We start from the raw sequence: 16,401 nt of genomic DNA on the forward strand, positions 1-16,401 counted from the left end.
CCAACTCCTGGTGGTGAAGCATGAGAAAAATACCTGTCTAAAAACTTTTGCAGCAATTAAGCCAAATGTTGCCCATGCTTTGATTTGCTTTGGTATAAGGAATGCTTTCTTCTTGCATTGCCAAGTGTCAAGAGTATATGTGAGTCTCCAAGGTGGCCCTTCAGGGGGCGTCTGGGTGGCTCAGTTGGTTAAGTGTCCGACTCTTGATCTCAGCTCAGGATTATGAATTCTTGATCTCAGGATTATGAATTCAAGTCCTGCATTGGGTTCCACACTGGGATAAAGGCTACTTAAAAAAAAAAAAAAAAAAAAAGATGGCTCCCTAGGCAAACCTACCATCTGTCACATAAGATCAATTTCTTCTACTTAAATGACACAATCCATGTTGTGGAGGAAAATATGTAGTGCCTTAGCTTTACTGACAGATGAAAGCTGCTGAGCCATTTGGCTAGAGGATTCATCTTATAAAATATTAGCATACAACACTTTCTTTGAGTCAAATATATATTATACATTATCGTACTGTATTATATGTAGCTAAGTATTAGTCATTGTGTGGAGAATGTTTTCTCCCACACAAAGGATATACTATTGAGCACTCATTTTCCATTTATTGAAAGTACATCCACTTGTGTCTGGACTTGGGCTTCCATTTGCTTTTGAGAGACTTGAATATTAACAATTGGTAAAACCCCATTTCATAGAGCATTTTATTTTTCTGCAGTGAAATTGTATTGTATAAGGATTAGGGCTCTGAAATCTCTAATAGAAAGTTTTGCTTTGTTTTAATTGTCATTGTTGCTCCTGTAACTAGATTTATTTTTAGTTGTAGGTTTAACCTTACTAAATCTGGAACAATTGATTGTTTTTTAGTACAACTTTGCAAAGACCTTCTCTCATCTCACGAGTGGCTTTAAGTCTACACTAATAAAAATAGCTGAACTTGTTCAACTTTTTTAAGCCCATTTAACTGGAGCAGGGCAAGAGTCATCCACCTATTGTTCAGTAAAGCCCGGGAAACTACATCCTCTCACCATCTGTGGCTACAAGGCGAGTTCTTTAGCTGCTTAAGATTAGAACCTCATCATCTTTCATCTGGCTGCATGCCAACCTCTCAAATGCTGACAAAAATGCTCTGCAAATAAAAAGTCAAAACTATGGAACATTTTATATATGTCAGGCAGGGGGAGGGGGGTGGTGGTGAGTGGAGGTCAGTCCTCACCTCCATCCCCTGTATACAATCTCGTTTATCTTAACAGTGTTGGGTCCCCCAATAATGGGTCCATGGTCAAAGGAGCGAGCCTGATACAAATCGAAGGTCAAGCAAAGCTTTATTTTGTGCCAAGCATCAAGAATCAAACTGTCAAATAGACCGGTTGGGGCTGCCCCTTACAGAAAGGATGACCCCTCCCTGCCTCACAGACTAACTTTTGTAGAGCAAAGGCCATGTGGTTGAGCCTGGCCACACACAGGTGGCCAATGAGAGTGCAATACACAAGGGAAAGCTGCACAGTCATACTAGGTCATATGTGGGTGGCCAATTGAACTACAATTCACCCCATAGTAGACATTTGCACTAGCCTATCACCTTGGCGAGAATTGGCCCCCCAAAAGGCGGGGCCCACACTCCTTGGTAGCTAGGGAGACAGTATGCACGCTTTACTCTGATTGGATGTCTCCACCTGACCTGACTCATCCCTGCATTCCGGCTGTTATCGCCACCTGACCTGACCCACCCTTGTATTTGGGCTTTGTTACCTGAGACTGGTTTCCCAGACTTGCTTTTAAGTAAGTTGGGGGGGGGGGGCAGGGTCAATTTAAGTTTTACTGCATAAACAACAAAATGGCTGTTCAACCGAGGTGGGGCCGCTCTGGCTAAATAGGCCCTTACAACTGTATTACCTATCAGGAGGCGCCTGGGTGGCTCGGTCAGTTAAGGTTCGGACTCTTGATTTCGGCTCAGGTTGTGATCTCAGGGTCATGAGATGTAGCCCCGTGGAGCCTGCTTGAGATTCTCTCTCTCCCTATGCCCCTCTCCTAAATAAATAAATATATTTTTTAAAAAAACAAAGTTGGTCATGTCATCATTGGCGGACAAGGAATCTGAGACTCAGAGTCAGTCCACCAAGTTCGCAGAAGTGAGGACTCATGGTTTACAAGACCCAGGTCCATCTGCTCCTGGATGTTAAACGCAAGGTGGTTTCTTACTCCCTACAAACATTCCCTTCAAATTCTTAAGTTTTCCTCTGGTGCCACACCCTCCCTTCACCCTTAGTAACCTCTGGCAAGTTGACCCCTCCCTAGGCTCACAGCTTGGAACATCATTCTGTTTGCCCTGTCCCCACAACCCAGTCTCAGCGCTGTGGTGGGGCCTTCTGTTCTCATCCACTCTTTCCTTACCACAGATGCCCAAATCTCTAATCTTGCTTTGTTTTGTTGTTGTTGTTTTTTAATCTTGAAGCTAACCAGGATGAATACATTTAAATTCCAGCAGTCTTACCCTTCCTATCTCTACATCTGCCCATCCTCCACCTCCCCTTACTCATCCACTCCACCCTGCACTGGCTCATTCCAGATTGTCACTGCTTTCATCCTTTTCACCTCAGGCCTTTGTTCCTATCTTGGTCTTTTTGTTTTTTGTTTTTCTGCTTTCAAGTTTTGTCTTCCGGGACCTTCCTCCATCAAATATCTCTCTCTTAGTCAGGACTTCTATCTCAACAACTACATTACACCCTTAAGCAATGCCAGTCCACTTTTCCCTTTTCTCCCTTCCCCTTGCTAAAAATCTTCCACTCTTCCTTTACGCAGCTCATTACCAAGGGCTAAATTCCTTACCCAGGGGTTCAAGGCTTCCCCCCTTGCCCTCACATACACGTTTTGTCATACTGTCACAACCTACCTATTTGGCCAAATGTTCCACTGTTCTACTTTGGTTGCCTTCTGCACCCATCAAACTGAACTAGGGTCATTTTATTTCAAGAACGCAGTTTTCCCCCTGGAATGCTGATTCTCCCCATCAACAGAATAGGTAAATTCTATTTACTCTTTAAGGGACAGCTCAAATTTCACCTTCTCCATGAGGCTTTCCCTCATTCCCCCTGCTGGAAGAAGTTTCTTTCTTCTCTGAGTCTCCATAGCACTTGGTTGATTTTTTTAATGGCAGTTTTTGGCTTTTATTTCATAATACACTTACACACGTATTAAACAGTATCTCATGTGTAGCTGATATCTAATAAATGCTGGATGAATTTTTAAAAACAGAGTACTTGTCAAAGGGCAACTAAAAAAATTGGTAAAATTTCTCCACAGATTTAGATTACTAATAAAGTATTGTATTCTGCAATGTTATTATCATCTAGTTCATTTATTATGCAAAGTGATACAAATTATTACTCCATGAATTAAAGCTGGACAGAAATTGTTTTCCTTTTTTCCCACTCCTTTGTTATTAGGCTTTCATTTCCAGACACTTCTTGAAAAGATCTTAAGGTATTTTTCCAACTTTCAAGTTTTAAAATTTGATTTTCCATCCTTTGTTTCTTATTTCCAATTTTCCATCCTTAATTTTCCGTACTTTGTTCTATAAGGGTTTGGGACACTTTTAGTATTAATAACTGGTCAGGAAATTCAAGGTAAACTATACATTTTTATTTGTCAATACTGTTAAAAAAGAGACAACATACTTAAAATGGAGACATTTGTACTAAGTCCAAATCATCAAACCAAAACTTTAATACCAAACTTAACTACAGTTTCAACCTCTCCCAGGAGTGGAATCTAAAACCTTTCAATCTGGAATTGCCTGGTCAAGCTAGTGACATAATCTGCCCCATAGACCCCTTCAGTCCCCTGAAGGAAGGTGTCCTTGCCACAGCCAATCCACTCTGCTTGTAACTTCCCTGTCCCACCCCTGCCTATAAACGCCATTTCGTATAGCTCTTTAGGGCACTTTTCTAGTGTTAGACTGGCTGCTCCCTGATTCATAAGATTTCCTCAGTTGAATTTCATTTAACACTTTCTAGTTACTCTTATGATTTTTTTTTTTTAAAGATTTTATTTTGACAGAGAGAGATCACAAGTAGGCAGAGAGGCAGGCAGAGAGAGAGAGAGGGGGAAGCAAGCTCCCGGCCAAGCAGAGAGCCCTATGCGGGGCTTGATCCCAGGACCCCAGGATCATGACCATGACCTGAGCCGAAGGCAGAGGCTTTAACCCACTGAGCCACCCAGGCGCCCCTCTTGTTTATTTTTAAAAATAAGCTGTATTTTTATTTGCCCAACTTTTTAAAAAAAGTACTAAGACATAAAAAAGTATAAAACGTCTTTATGCTTTCTACTAAGAAAATGCTCTCAAAATAAGTGAATAGTTGTGTCAACAAAGGACCTGTGTAAGTTCTCTAAGGCTGAGGGCAGATTGATTTAAAGGTCCACTTCATCCTGGAATGTGCTACTTACAAGTGCTTCCTAAAGATGGTGTAAAAACTGAAGCTTCCTAAGATATGTGGTTGGATTTCTAACCTTGCCAGGTGCCTTTCAATCCTCAAATTCAATTTCTTTACAAATATTTAACTAGCTAAAATTATACTGAAGTTACTATATGTCAAGAAAATTGTTTTTCTTAAATTTTAGGATAACATATAGCAAAGAACATGACAAAAGGCATTATACATAAAGATAGGATACATTTGTGTTAACAGAATGTTGATTAGGCCATCTTCTGTTGCCCCAAGGCTGAAGATAAGTACTCCTACAGAAAACCATAAACAATATGGGTACAAATACCCCCTTGGATGTTCACAAAGATAATGGTGCTACCCTGAAATCATTACCCCTGTCCTCTTCCTTTTACCCTACCACACAAGCTCGAATGGATGGATTGAAGGTGGGGATGAACTGAGAGAGAGACTGAATTGTCCAAACTGTGAGACAAAATGAATTTGTCCAAGTTGTGCATTCTATTAGCCAACTCATCCCCAAGTACGGGGAATTTTAAAGAGAATCGCTTAGAAAAACTGAAGGCAGTTGCCAAGAAGGAAATAGCTATTTGAGCAGGGAGAAAGAGTTAGAAAGACATTAAGATAGGGGAACGGTGAAGCACCTATTTCCCCATGATTTCTTAGAGCAAAGATACACGAAATTTCCCATGGTCATCTGGGCAGCATTGAAAGTAGCAGGCCTTGAGCCTCTTGCCAGTGTCTTACTGAGATAAAACATCTGAAACAGGGGCACCTGGGTGGCTCAGTGGGTTAAGCCTTTGCCTTCAGCTCAGGTCATGATCTCAGGGTCCTGGGATCGAGCCCCACATCAGGCTCTCTGCTCAGCGGGGAGCCTGCTTCCTCCTCTCTCTCTGCCTGCCTCTCTGCTTACTCGTGATCTCTCTCTGTCAAATAAATCAATCTTTAAAAAAAAAAAACCACAAACATCTGAAACAAATTGGACTGGGATGGGAACAGAGAGGAGTTTGGAAGAGATGGAGTAGTTCCAGTAGTTGGCGTAGACCTCCCACTTAGGGTAATCTGTGCAATGGGAAGACCTCCAAGCACACAGAGTCTCCCAAGAACTTATACACACAGCACCTAACATTTATAGGCCTACAACAGCAAGGGCAGCAAAGGAGAACTAGTAATCGCCAAAACATCCTACACTAAATGATTTAAATAAAAATTGCCTGAAACAGAAGCCCTCTTTGGTTATTATTATTGAATGTAACAGACATTATGACCCTTTCCAGCTCTCTGTACCTTTCTTCAACTCAATTTCCTCCTCTTATAAGGAAGGATACTGGCCAGACTGGATTCAGGCCCACCCTAAAGACCCAATTTTAACTTATTCCCTGTTAAAAGCCCTGTCCCCAAATACAACCACATTGTAAAGTTCTGGGGGTTAGGATTTCCACAAATGAATTTTAGGGAAACACAGTTCAACCTGTACCACCAGGCATAGGAAAAAAAACCATTTTCAATATGAAAACGTAGAAGGTGGAGGTCGTTTTTAACAAACATCTAAGGTGTAAGTTCAGGATAAAAAGTGCACTGGCAGACTGAAAAGGCAGAGAAAGGCTGGAGTTGCACAGTTGGGACAGCCTCATCAGAAAGAGGAAGGGGATCTGAAGATGAGGGCTTTAACATCCAGCTGAGAAAAAGATCACTTCCCTGGTCAAAAGTTAGTAATAAATGCCAAAAGATGTAGAACATGGGAGTAAGATACTTAACACAATGTTCTTGTAGTCAGTCATAAATACAATCCTTTTTACAGAATGAATGAAGAGATTGGGATGTTCCAGCAAACTCCAAATAGTTGCAAGACAGATTATTTAAAGTGTTATGAGACAGCAGATGTGAAATTATAAAAGGTCCAATTCAACTAAACTGAGTGGGGGAAATAAGGGAATAAGAAGGGAGGGGAAGGGTGTGCTGACAAGGGTCAGGCCCTTCTCTGGACCAGCACTGTGGACCCCAAGGCAGCTAGCCCGCCACAGGTGGATGGAGTTGCTTCAGGGGAGGTTAGAGAAAGGACCTGAGCAACTAGACTTCCTCAGTTACTTTTAAATAATACCATAACCAAACACTTTTCAATGTCTACAACTGGCGCCTGGGTGGCTCAGTGGGTTGAGCCGCTGCCTTCGGCTCGGGTCATGATCTCAGGGTCCTGGGATCGAGTCCCGCCTCGGGCTCTCTGCTCAGCGGGGAGCCTGCTTCCCTCTCTCTCTCTCTGCCTGCCTCTCTGCCTACTTGTGATCTCTCTCTGTCAAATAAACAAATAAAAAAATCTTAAAAAAAAAAAAAAGGTAGTTCAAGGGAACAGTCACTACTTAGCATCATTCGAAGAAACTTGGCCATTTCTTCCTACTGCTTTATCCTTCCCAATCCCAACTCTGCACATCTTACTCATATAATCGCAGTCACATCATTAGGAAATGGTTATAAGTCTTTTAGGAGGGCGCCTGGGTGGCTCAGTCGGTTAAGCGGCTGCCTTCGGCTCAGGTCATGATCTCAGGGTCCTGGGATCGAGCCCCGCATCGGGCTCCCTGCTCAGCGGGGAATCTGCTTCTCCCGCTCCCTCTGCCTGCTGCTCTGCCTACTTGTATTCTCTACCTGTCAAATAAATAAATAAAATCTTAAAAAAAAAAAAAAAAAAAAGTCTTTTAGGAAAGGTATTTCTAAGTGGGTCTGATTTCAGCTAGAATGGCACACCACAGTAAAAATCTATTCCTCTTTTTGAAGTGAGCTAAAATGCATTAAGAAGGCTGTTTTAAGACGTCATTTAAAAACAAAAATCTGCGGGGGCACCTGGGTGGCTCAGTGGGTTAAGCATCTGCCTTCGGCTCAGGTCATGATCCCAGGGTCCTGGGATCGAGCCCCGCATCGGGCTCTCTGCTCCACGGGAAGCCTGCTTTCTCCTCTCTCTCTGCCTGCTTGTGATTCTGTCTGTCAAATAAACAAATAAAATCTTTAAAAAAAAAAAAAATCTGCAAAGGTTTATTAACACCCATACTTATTGACAGAAGTCAGTTTGCCAGATATGAAAAGGCACAGCGGTTTCCTTCTTAAGAAGAATAATCTCCTCAAGAGCTATCTCCAGTAACCAAAATTCTGATGTGCCTGCTATGGCACCTATCTGGTACGTTATTTGCTGGCTCTTCCATCGCCTGGGTAAAATCACACCATATGGCTTCATCTTTCAAAGGAGGTTCCTTTGTAGAACGCCCACCCCACTCTCAACTTTCCTTCCTCTGTCGGGAAAGCATAGTAGTAGCCTCTGATCATAAACTGCAAGGGAAGAGGAGGGACCTGGGCTATTAGGATAAAAGCAGTTAACATTTGATGAGATGGCAGTTAAAACACAATGGATGTTCCTGTGTATATTCAAACTTAACTTGAGTTTCCTGGAAAAACTACGGTAAAAGATTTATAAGCCATTTCTTTATATTCTGGGAGCGGATATAACATTCTTTTGCAGCACACATTCCTTAGCTCAGTGTGTCTCCTCTCAAGCAGTTAGGTTTCCACGACTAAAAAGGTAGCCCTGCATACTGAGAAGAGTCTGGTGGGTTATGGGCAAGTTGTAGCCGGTTTATCCAAGGTCTCCATCCGATTCATTATAACCAATGGGAGGATTTAACAATGATGCCGAGACACAGAATTCAATATACTCAACTGCACACCCAACATCACCAAATAATTTATTTGGAATCAGAATTAAAAGAACATTTGACAGTTGAGAAATGTATCTTTATTCTGATCCAGTTGTACAACTAATCTAGGAACAAATTACCGAATAAATTTTACATTATTTCTTCAGGACTGGGGTTTTTCAATGACTTCAAATTTAGGATCTAAGAAAAGAAAAAAAAAAAAGGAAGGTTCAAGCTTAGCCATATTGTAATAAAATGCATTATCTAGAAATCTTTAATTCATCAATCTTATTTTTCTTTTTTTTTTTAGTGAATACTGTTTTTAAACACCTACATGGAAACATAACAATTACTAAAGGTTTATTCAGCACTTAATATAAACCAGACTCTCTATTAACTGATTTCACATACATTATGTCATTTAATTACAACTACAAAGAAGATATAATTCTCCCCAAGTATCAGGTGAGAATAGTCACCAGTTAACGATCCAAGATCACACACTTCATATATGATCTTGTTAAGACTCAAGATCAGGGAGTTTGATTTCAGATCCCCACCACTACCCTGTTATATTATCTCCTATGCCAATGGCAAACATTTACACCAGAGCTTCTCATGCAAATATCACTGTCCCGATAAATTTATGTGTGATTGTCATTTAATCATCTGAACAATCCAAGTAAGTATAAAATAGAAATATGCTCAACTTAAAATAATCTCTCACAAGACTGAATTCATGATTAAAGACACTTACCTTCAAATTTGAAGTTGGGGAATGTATTCATGTCTGCTTTACCATACATCTGCTTAAGCTTAAAAAGTTCCCTCTCTAGGTCTTGCTGGTACTCTGGGCCAGTATCAACCGGTCCTCCAGATGCCCTGTTGTGTAAATGAGCAGGTAAAAACTCATGCACTAGTTTACAAAAACAAAATTACTTTTCACCATCAAGTTTCAATATATCTTTTCAAAAGTACTCACATGGGAAAAATACTCTTTCTGAAAAAAAGTATATATATTTGAATTTTAACTCAAACTTTTTTAATAACGTTTCACATAAACGAGGCAATTTCAAACTTCTAACATGCAAGGTCTGGAGTATCAAGAATGTTTATTAAGTCAGAATCTCTTGAAGTCTAAGCTGCAGGAAGATATAAAGACTAAAGCATGGGCTCTTGGAGTCAATGACTACCTCTGCTTGAATGTCAGCTCTACAATGTATTAAAACTGCATAAACCAGAGCAAGGCAAGAAGCATTCTAAATTTTAGTTTCCACATCTAAAACTAAAGATCCTACCTAATGGTGGTTATGAGAATTATAGAGATAATGCACATGGACCACTTAACACAGTACCTGGCACGCAGACAGGTGACATAGTGGTCAGTAAGTGTTATCTATTTTTATAACCTGATTTAAATCAGCCACCACTAAATGGCTTCTAAAAGGTCTTAGTAATTTTAAGTCTCTATACCATGCGCCTAACAAAGAAGCAGAAATTTCCTACCCTCAGAGACTTTGCTATTTAGGAAAAAAAATAACATGTTTATACAAACACTTGTGCTACAACAGTTATTGATAAGCTTTAAAGACACAGTTTATCAGACAGCTACTCAAGTTGAGGACAGCACACTTGTGCTGAGCTAATTGGGAAACATTTCATTTTAAAAAGGTGGTATTTGTGACAAATCATGCATTTGAGTCAGATTTTAATTTCATACATTCTAAGACTGAAAAAGCAAAGATACGGAGGTAATAAAGAACTAGCTGTATATGGAGAATATAAGCCATCTAAACGAAAAAGCCAGCAGGACCCAGGTCACGAGAGGCCTGGAATGTTAAGTCTGGGACTTTGTACTTTATTTACTAGGCAATAAAATTATATTAGAGCTGTGCTTTGGGAAGATAAATATAGCATCACGGACCAGCAGTGGGGCTAATCAGATGTAATAATTCTTCGCATAATTCTGTGTCATGTTACTGCCACCTACCAATGAACAATAAACAAAACTTTACAAGTGAAATTATTAAGGGTAATATTTTCACATGACTATGATAAAAGTATAGGGCCTTACCTATGTTGCAGAATTTCCACAAAAACAGAGACACAGCTCTAATTTAAGAACTTGTTAATAATATTGGTTGTCATGGACCCCATTTTCTTCTAGAACAGCAGATGCAACAGAACTTTCTATAATCTCTGTATCTATGCTGTCTCATAAGGTAGCTACTAACAAAATCTGGCTAGGGAGCACTAGAAATGTGACTAAAGTGATTGAGGAGCTGAATTTTTATTTATACTTAATTAGATTTCAATAGTCACATGTGAATCATGGCTAATGAAATAGATAGTACAGGTCTCGATAGAGCCTTCAACCAGATACTTTTAATGACTATCTTCTAGCTCTGGGAGCTACAAGTTTAGAAACTGCTTAAAGAAAAAAAAATACACTGTTTTAAGAGAATCCAGCCAGTCTCATCAATATACTGGTTACTGACAGATGATGGCTGTTTTAACTTTACTATGCACTCCTATGATAAGGAAGACAGGTATCACCCAGATATCACCTACCTCCTCCACTGAGTATGTCTCCTACCCCACTTTATTACATCCCCAGGACCTAGCCTAGTGACCAGGACAAAGTAGACACTCAAAGGATACTTGTTTATTTCACTTAAAATATACTAGGCTAATTTACTGAGTCACTTAATTTTTATAACACTTACGAAACAGAGCTGTTATCATCATCCCCATTTTACATACGAATAAAGTATAAAGGTTAAATAAACCTGCCAAATATCACAGAGCTAGGAAGTGTTACAGCTGCATTCCAGGCGAGACTCCATAAGCAGAACATTTCTCCACACCATATGCACAAATGAATGAATTATAGGCTCCTTAGATTAAGAGTACACCTCAGGGGTACCTGGCTGACTCAGTGGCTAGAGCATGAAACTCTTGAGGGCACTGAGTTCGAGTCCCATGGTGGACATAAAGCTTACTTTGAAAAAAATAAAATAAAAAGAGTCCACCTCAGGACTGACTGACTGGATAGCTTAAGTACAAACAGCACCAATACTAAGACACTACAATGCCTCTGGACAGGAGACACATTCCCCAGCCAGCCCTGCACATCTGCTTACTGAACACTGTGATTTTAGACAAATTCTAGACTTTTCGCCTTGTTTTTCTCAAATATAAAATGGGATAAGATCTGTAAGATTGTTGTCAGAATTTCATTTTAATCCCTTTGCTCTCTCCCTCCTTAGTTCTGAGAAGAACAAAACCTTTTTGTTAGCTGCCCTGTCTCAAAATCTCAGAGTTCTTTAACTGATCCCTCTTCTCTGTCTCTCCACCAGGTAATACAGACCAGTTCTCAGTCTCTCAATGTCTTGACTCTCACTTTTATATTTCCACTGCTATGAAAATAAAATTCTCATCAACTAATGCTTGAATTATTACATTTTCCTACCATGCCTGTCTTCCTTTTCTATTCAATTGTTCTAACACTGTGATTGAAATTGCCATCCTGATAGAGTAATCTTAATCTTGTTCTACCCCACCATCCCACTCAAAAACCTTTCATTCCTCGTAAATGCCTATCATATACTACCTTAATTGCCCATCTATTATCAAGGCCTCTCATAATCCCCTCATTTGATCCCATTCCTCTTCTTACTGCTCCCTACACTCCTCATATACTCTACAGTCCTGGGAAATAGCAGGATATAATGTTCCAAACATACTTCGTGATTTCAAGTTTTCATGCCTTAGCTCACCATTCTTTCCTCCTAAAAGATCCTCCTCCCACTCCCATTTATCTGTCCAACCTTCCCATCAATTGTTCATAAGGTGGATGAGACCCTTGGTTATGGATTATTTACCAATGGTCTTCCATGGGTTTGAGAACACTTTCAAGCTATAAGCAGAATCATGTGAGTAAATTCTTCACTTTTTTTAAACTGAGAAGATGATCCATAGTTATCCATATTCTCAAAAAGGAAAAAGGACCCCAAACAGTGCTATCAAAGCTAAGATAAAACAATCACTCTTGCAACCTACTTTGCAGAATGCCTCTAGCTAGACTAGTGAGCATTACTTCTTGTGAACTCCCCAAACACAGACTGTGTCACTACCTTAGATATAATCCATTTTACCTTATATATTAATTTATATATTCCTATAAGCTTTCTACACCTATCAAATTTTTTTAAAAGATTTTATTTATTTATTTGACAAGAGATCACAAGTAGGCAGAGAGGCAGGCAGAGAGAGAGGAGGAAGCAGGCTCCCTGCTGAGCAGAGAGCCTGATGCGGGGCTCGATCCCAGGACCCTGAGATCATGACCTGAGCTGAAGGCAGAGGCTTAACCCACTGAGCCACCCAGGTGCCCCTACACCTATCAAATTTCAAGAAAATTATGAAAATGCAATATGGCTTCTTTCTGTGCTCCGCCCCCTGCCCTGGCCGTTAATAGCTCACTGCTTTGCACATGCTAGACAACTAAGTAAAACGGAATACTGAACTGATGTATGTCATTTTTCCTAACACTTGGGGGTTGAATTTGATGGCTAAAGTCATGTTCGTCTCAAAAACTGTGTGATATAATTGTGTTTATCCTGGATTTGCTTTAAGCCATTTCAGAGTCTTTTGTCCTTTGACCTTCCCAGAGATACAGTACTACGGAAATAGCATTAAAGAGAAAAATGCTGTTCATACATTACCCCCAAATCATGATGTCACAGAAAGACCACTAAATTGAGAGTTAGAATATTTTGATAATATGTTTTTCTTCCTATAAGTTTTTATGACTTTAGGCTAATTAATGTCTAAGGGACTTAGTTTTCTGAAATATGGTTCCTAAATGATTTCCAAGATCTCATGAACTTCCAAACATTGACTCCAGTTTATAATAAATGACATTATAATAACGATATGTTTAAAATGACAATAATAAAATAAAACTGTATAATTAAAATAAAATTTGAGACTTAAAAATTAAGATTTTTATCTTCTTTTAGAGCACCTAGTAAACTTCTATGTCACAGATCAACTCAGTGAAGATTTTAGACACTTTCAAACACCAAGTAATTTTTTTCCCCATCTCAAAACTTACACACTTCGAATATTTATATTTACACCATGGGTGATTATCTACCCACTTACTGTCGTTTAGTTCTGTATTCTCTAATCTTGTCCACGAAGAGTTTCTGTACAGGATCAAGTTCCTTATTAAACGCCACTGCTGTAACACCAATGTTCCTCCTCAAATGAACTGAGACCGCAGACCGAATGAGAGAGGAGAACCTGAAGAGCCTTTGAAGAATCATGGTGATTCTGTTATTGAAAACAAGCACCAAAATGTTAATATGGTTTAAAATACATATACTTTATATATATATATATGTGTGTGCATATATATAATAAAAACACCTCTAAATATATCATATAGTGGGACTCTAACTCCATTAACTGCTACAGAACTCAATCACAAATCATACCAGAACCCACTGAATGCTAAGTGCTCAAATCATAGTCAGTGGACCAGCAGTGTATAAGAATTATTATGGAAACTTACATAGCAACTTGACATAGTAACATATGTTTGCTGAATAATAAATCGGTTTGTATTCTGTGTGTCTTCGCCCTACTGTCTTTCACCTCATTTTTTCAGTAACTCATGTTTACTTTATTCTTCCAAAGTAGCTGCAAGGGTTAGGGGAAAAAATGATCCTCTACCACTAAGAGTTTGAGAAGCCTTAAGAAGACTGTACAGTAACACAATTGTTCTGAGTAGGGGTAGCAGTATCCCAACAGGAGATATTGGAGTTTTGGTCGTCCTGACTTGGGTGTTACTGGCCCCTAGTGGGTAAAGGAGAGAACAAACTGAGGGTTGATGAAGGTTGTTGGGTGGGGGGGAACAGGCCAGATGTGCGATGGGTAATGTGGAGCGCACATGTTATAATGAGTACTAGGTTGTATGCAAGTGATAAATCACTGAAACCACTATTGAACTGTATGTTAACCAGAATTTAAATAAAAATTTGGGGGGAAAAAGACTACCAAAAGGACTCCCATAGTAAACAAAATATTCTTCCCCACCAGGATGAAAGCAAAGTATCTGAAGAAATTAAAGAATTCACTATATATCACTTACACCTCATCAAAGAAAAATACTTAAGACTCCAAGCAAACAACAAATAACCTTAAAGTGCTACTTATTATCATTTCCATTTTACACAGAAACTAAGGCTTAGAGATTAAGTATGTGGCACAAGGTTACACAGCAGAATTTGACTGGACACAGACCTATTTTTAAAATTGTGCTTCAAGGTATATTTTCCCCTCTGGAAATTTAAGGACATACTAACAAGTCATCGGTAAGGTCACTTCAGTCCAAAATACTTTGTGGAGTACTTCCATATATAGATTCTCTCCTTGTAACGTTGGGTGATACTGTTAAGAACTAGAGGAAAGTGGTCTAATCTCCTTTACAGATAATAAAACTATGTCTAAGAAAAATGATTACATTGCCCATTTTCCCACAGTTAATTTGCTCTGACTCTTGCAAAAATTGTGTCATTCCCACTAGGTAAAATCCATTTTCATTTTTTCAATTTCTATCACCTCTTTTTTTTTTTTTTTTTTAAAGAAGTTCTGTAACCAACATGTGGCCTGAACTCCACAGCAGGAGATGAAGAGTTGCATGCTCCACGGACTGAACTAGCCAGGTACCCCTCTATAGAGGTACTTCCTCTATAACCACCTAAGTAGTAATGGTTCCCAAATCACATCACTAATCTTGGCCTTTTTCCTGAACCCCAAATCCATACACCCAACAGGTCTCTTCCCTTCATAAATCCTCAAATTCAACTTGCCTAAAAAATTAATAAATAATCTATCAAACCTTGTTACTTTTTTATTCCCTTTTTTTTTCACTGATTAACGTAGGAGTGTCCACTATCAGTCCACTGTCACGCAGAAGACAGATGTTATTACACAACTAGGTGTAAAATACAAACTGGGGTTAAGTTCTCTATTCAAGTACTATGGGATGCCACGAGAACCGGTGACACGGATTTGACACAGAAAGACTGGAGAAGGCAACAGCAAAAAAGGGTACACATGCGCAGAGAACCTGTGGTTAAAGTGCACGGTTCCCCAGTTCACAGAGATGACTGACTAGCCAACCTGTAGGTTAGTGCTTTCACCAACTCTTCCGTGCATAATCCTAAAGTCAATCCACAACCCGCCTAATCCGACCCGTTCTCTTCCTCCTTGCTGGAAACCCTATTTTGTCCCGCCTGCGAACTTCGGCCTCACCCCTAGTTCAAGCACCCCCTTGATCCCCAGTCAGCATCTTGTTTCTTGGCGTTGAGGTGTAGGATTGTGCTGGAAAGCGAGAGTGGAAAACAAAGCTGCACTATCAGTATTTTCAGGCAGGATGCAAACTTTTAAAAACGTAACCATCACCCATTTCCCTCTTACGGTGCACGTTCCGCTTTACATAGTGGGGCAAAATTTCCCACACTCCCCAGTAGGGCAGGCCCGGCTGCAGACCGGCCCTGAGGGAATGACCTTGGGCTGCCCCAGCTGGGCCGGGTGCCCAGGAATCCCTGGCCTCCCTGCCTCCCGCACCACCCAGGGTTGCCTCAGAGCAAGTATTACCAGGCCTGAATACCGAATCTACCCCCAACTTCAAGGCCTGAAAGCGGCGAGATCAAAAGTGACTCTGGGCCAGGCGGTGAAGGTGCCCGGGACAAAGGGCTGCTTTATACTCCTGAAGACCAGAAGTAACAGGCAGCCCAGGCCTCATAAGAAACCCGGAATCCGAGTCCCAACAAGCCAAGCTAGTCTAGCTACCTTCCAAGTCACCTTGCACTTAGTCCGGAGCAGCCAGAGTCTCCGCGACCGCCACAGTTCTACTTCCGGCCCTGGCTCCGCCCCCACCCGCCTACCCGCCATTGCAATGCATTATGGGCCGCCGTTTCAGACGGTCGACACTCACCGGACAGGAAACGTCTCGGAGGCGGTCTGCGACCGGACGGCTCTAGGTGAGACAGAAGCCAAACAGGAGGAGGAAGTGGAGGGTAAGTGCTTCCGGGTCTCTTGGCGAGACCTCCGCCATCTTTCCTTCGCCCAACTTGACCTGCTGTCTTTTTGCCTCCTGGAATCCTGCTTGTGTACGCATGCGCACTTTGACTGGCCTTTTACCTAGTTCAATCCTCCCGGACCCAAGTCAGCATCCTGTTCTTTGGGGTTGTTGAGGT

General features: G+C 40.6%; 2 protein-coding genes across 6 annotated transcripts in view; one reads left to right on the top strand and one right to left on the bottom strand.

Moving 5' to 3' along the window:
• Window positions 1–8,154: 8,154 nt before the first annotated feature.
• On the bottom strand, window positions 8,155–16,274 carry ATP5PF (ATP synthase peripheral stalk subunit F6). Of its 5 annotated transcripts, none has more exons than XM_046002033.1 (4): window positions 16,140–16,274; window positions 13,298–13,468; window positions 8,889–9,013; window positions 8,155–8,332 (listed from the first exon to the last, which is right to left on the bottom strand). In XM_046002033.1, exons 2-4 carry the CDS (start codon window positions 13,459–13,461, stop codon window positions 8,295–8,297), a joined length of 327 nt encoding a protein of 108 aa, XP_045857989.1. In that variant the 5' UTR covers window positions 13,462–13,468; window positions 16,140–16,274; the 3' UTR covers window positions 8,155–8,294. The 5 variants fall into 5 exon arrangements, with proteins under 5 accessions (XP_045857989.1, XP_045857987.1, XP_045857986.1 ...); XM_046002031.1 differs by lacking the exon at window positions 16,140–16,274 and adding an exon at window positions 16,007–16,124; XM_046002030.1 differs by lacking the exon at window positions 16,140–16,274 and adding an exon at window positions 15,995–16,124.
• GABPA (GA binding protein transcription factor subunit alpha) overlaps window positions 16,129–16,401 on the top strand; it is a 35,434-nt gene continuing 35,161 nt past the window's right edge. Inside the window, exon 1 of the mRNA XM_046002029.1 lies at window positions 16,129–16,221. The gene's annotated coding sequence lies outside the window, so the exon portion shown is untranslated. The remainder of the gene's footprint in view (window positions 16,222–16,401) is intronic.

The sequence above is a fragment of the Meles meles genome, chromosome 4, assembly GCF_922984935.1.
Source record: "Meles meles chromosome 4, mMelMel3.1 paternal haplotype, whole genome shotgun sequence".
NCBI lineage: Eukaryota > Metazoa > Chordata > Mammalia > Carnivora > Mustelidae > Meles > Meles meles.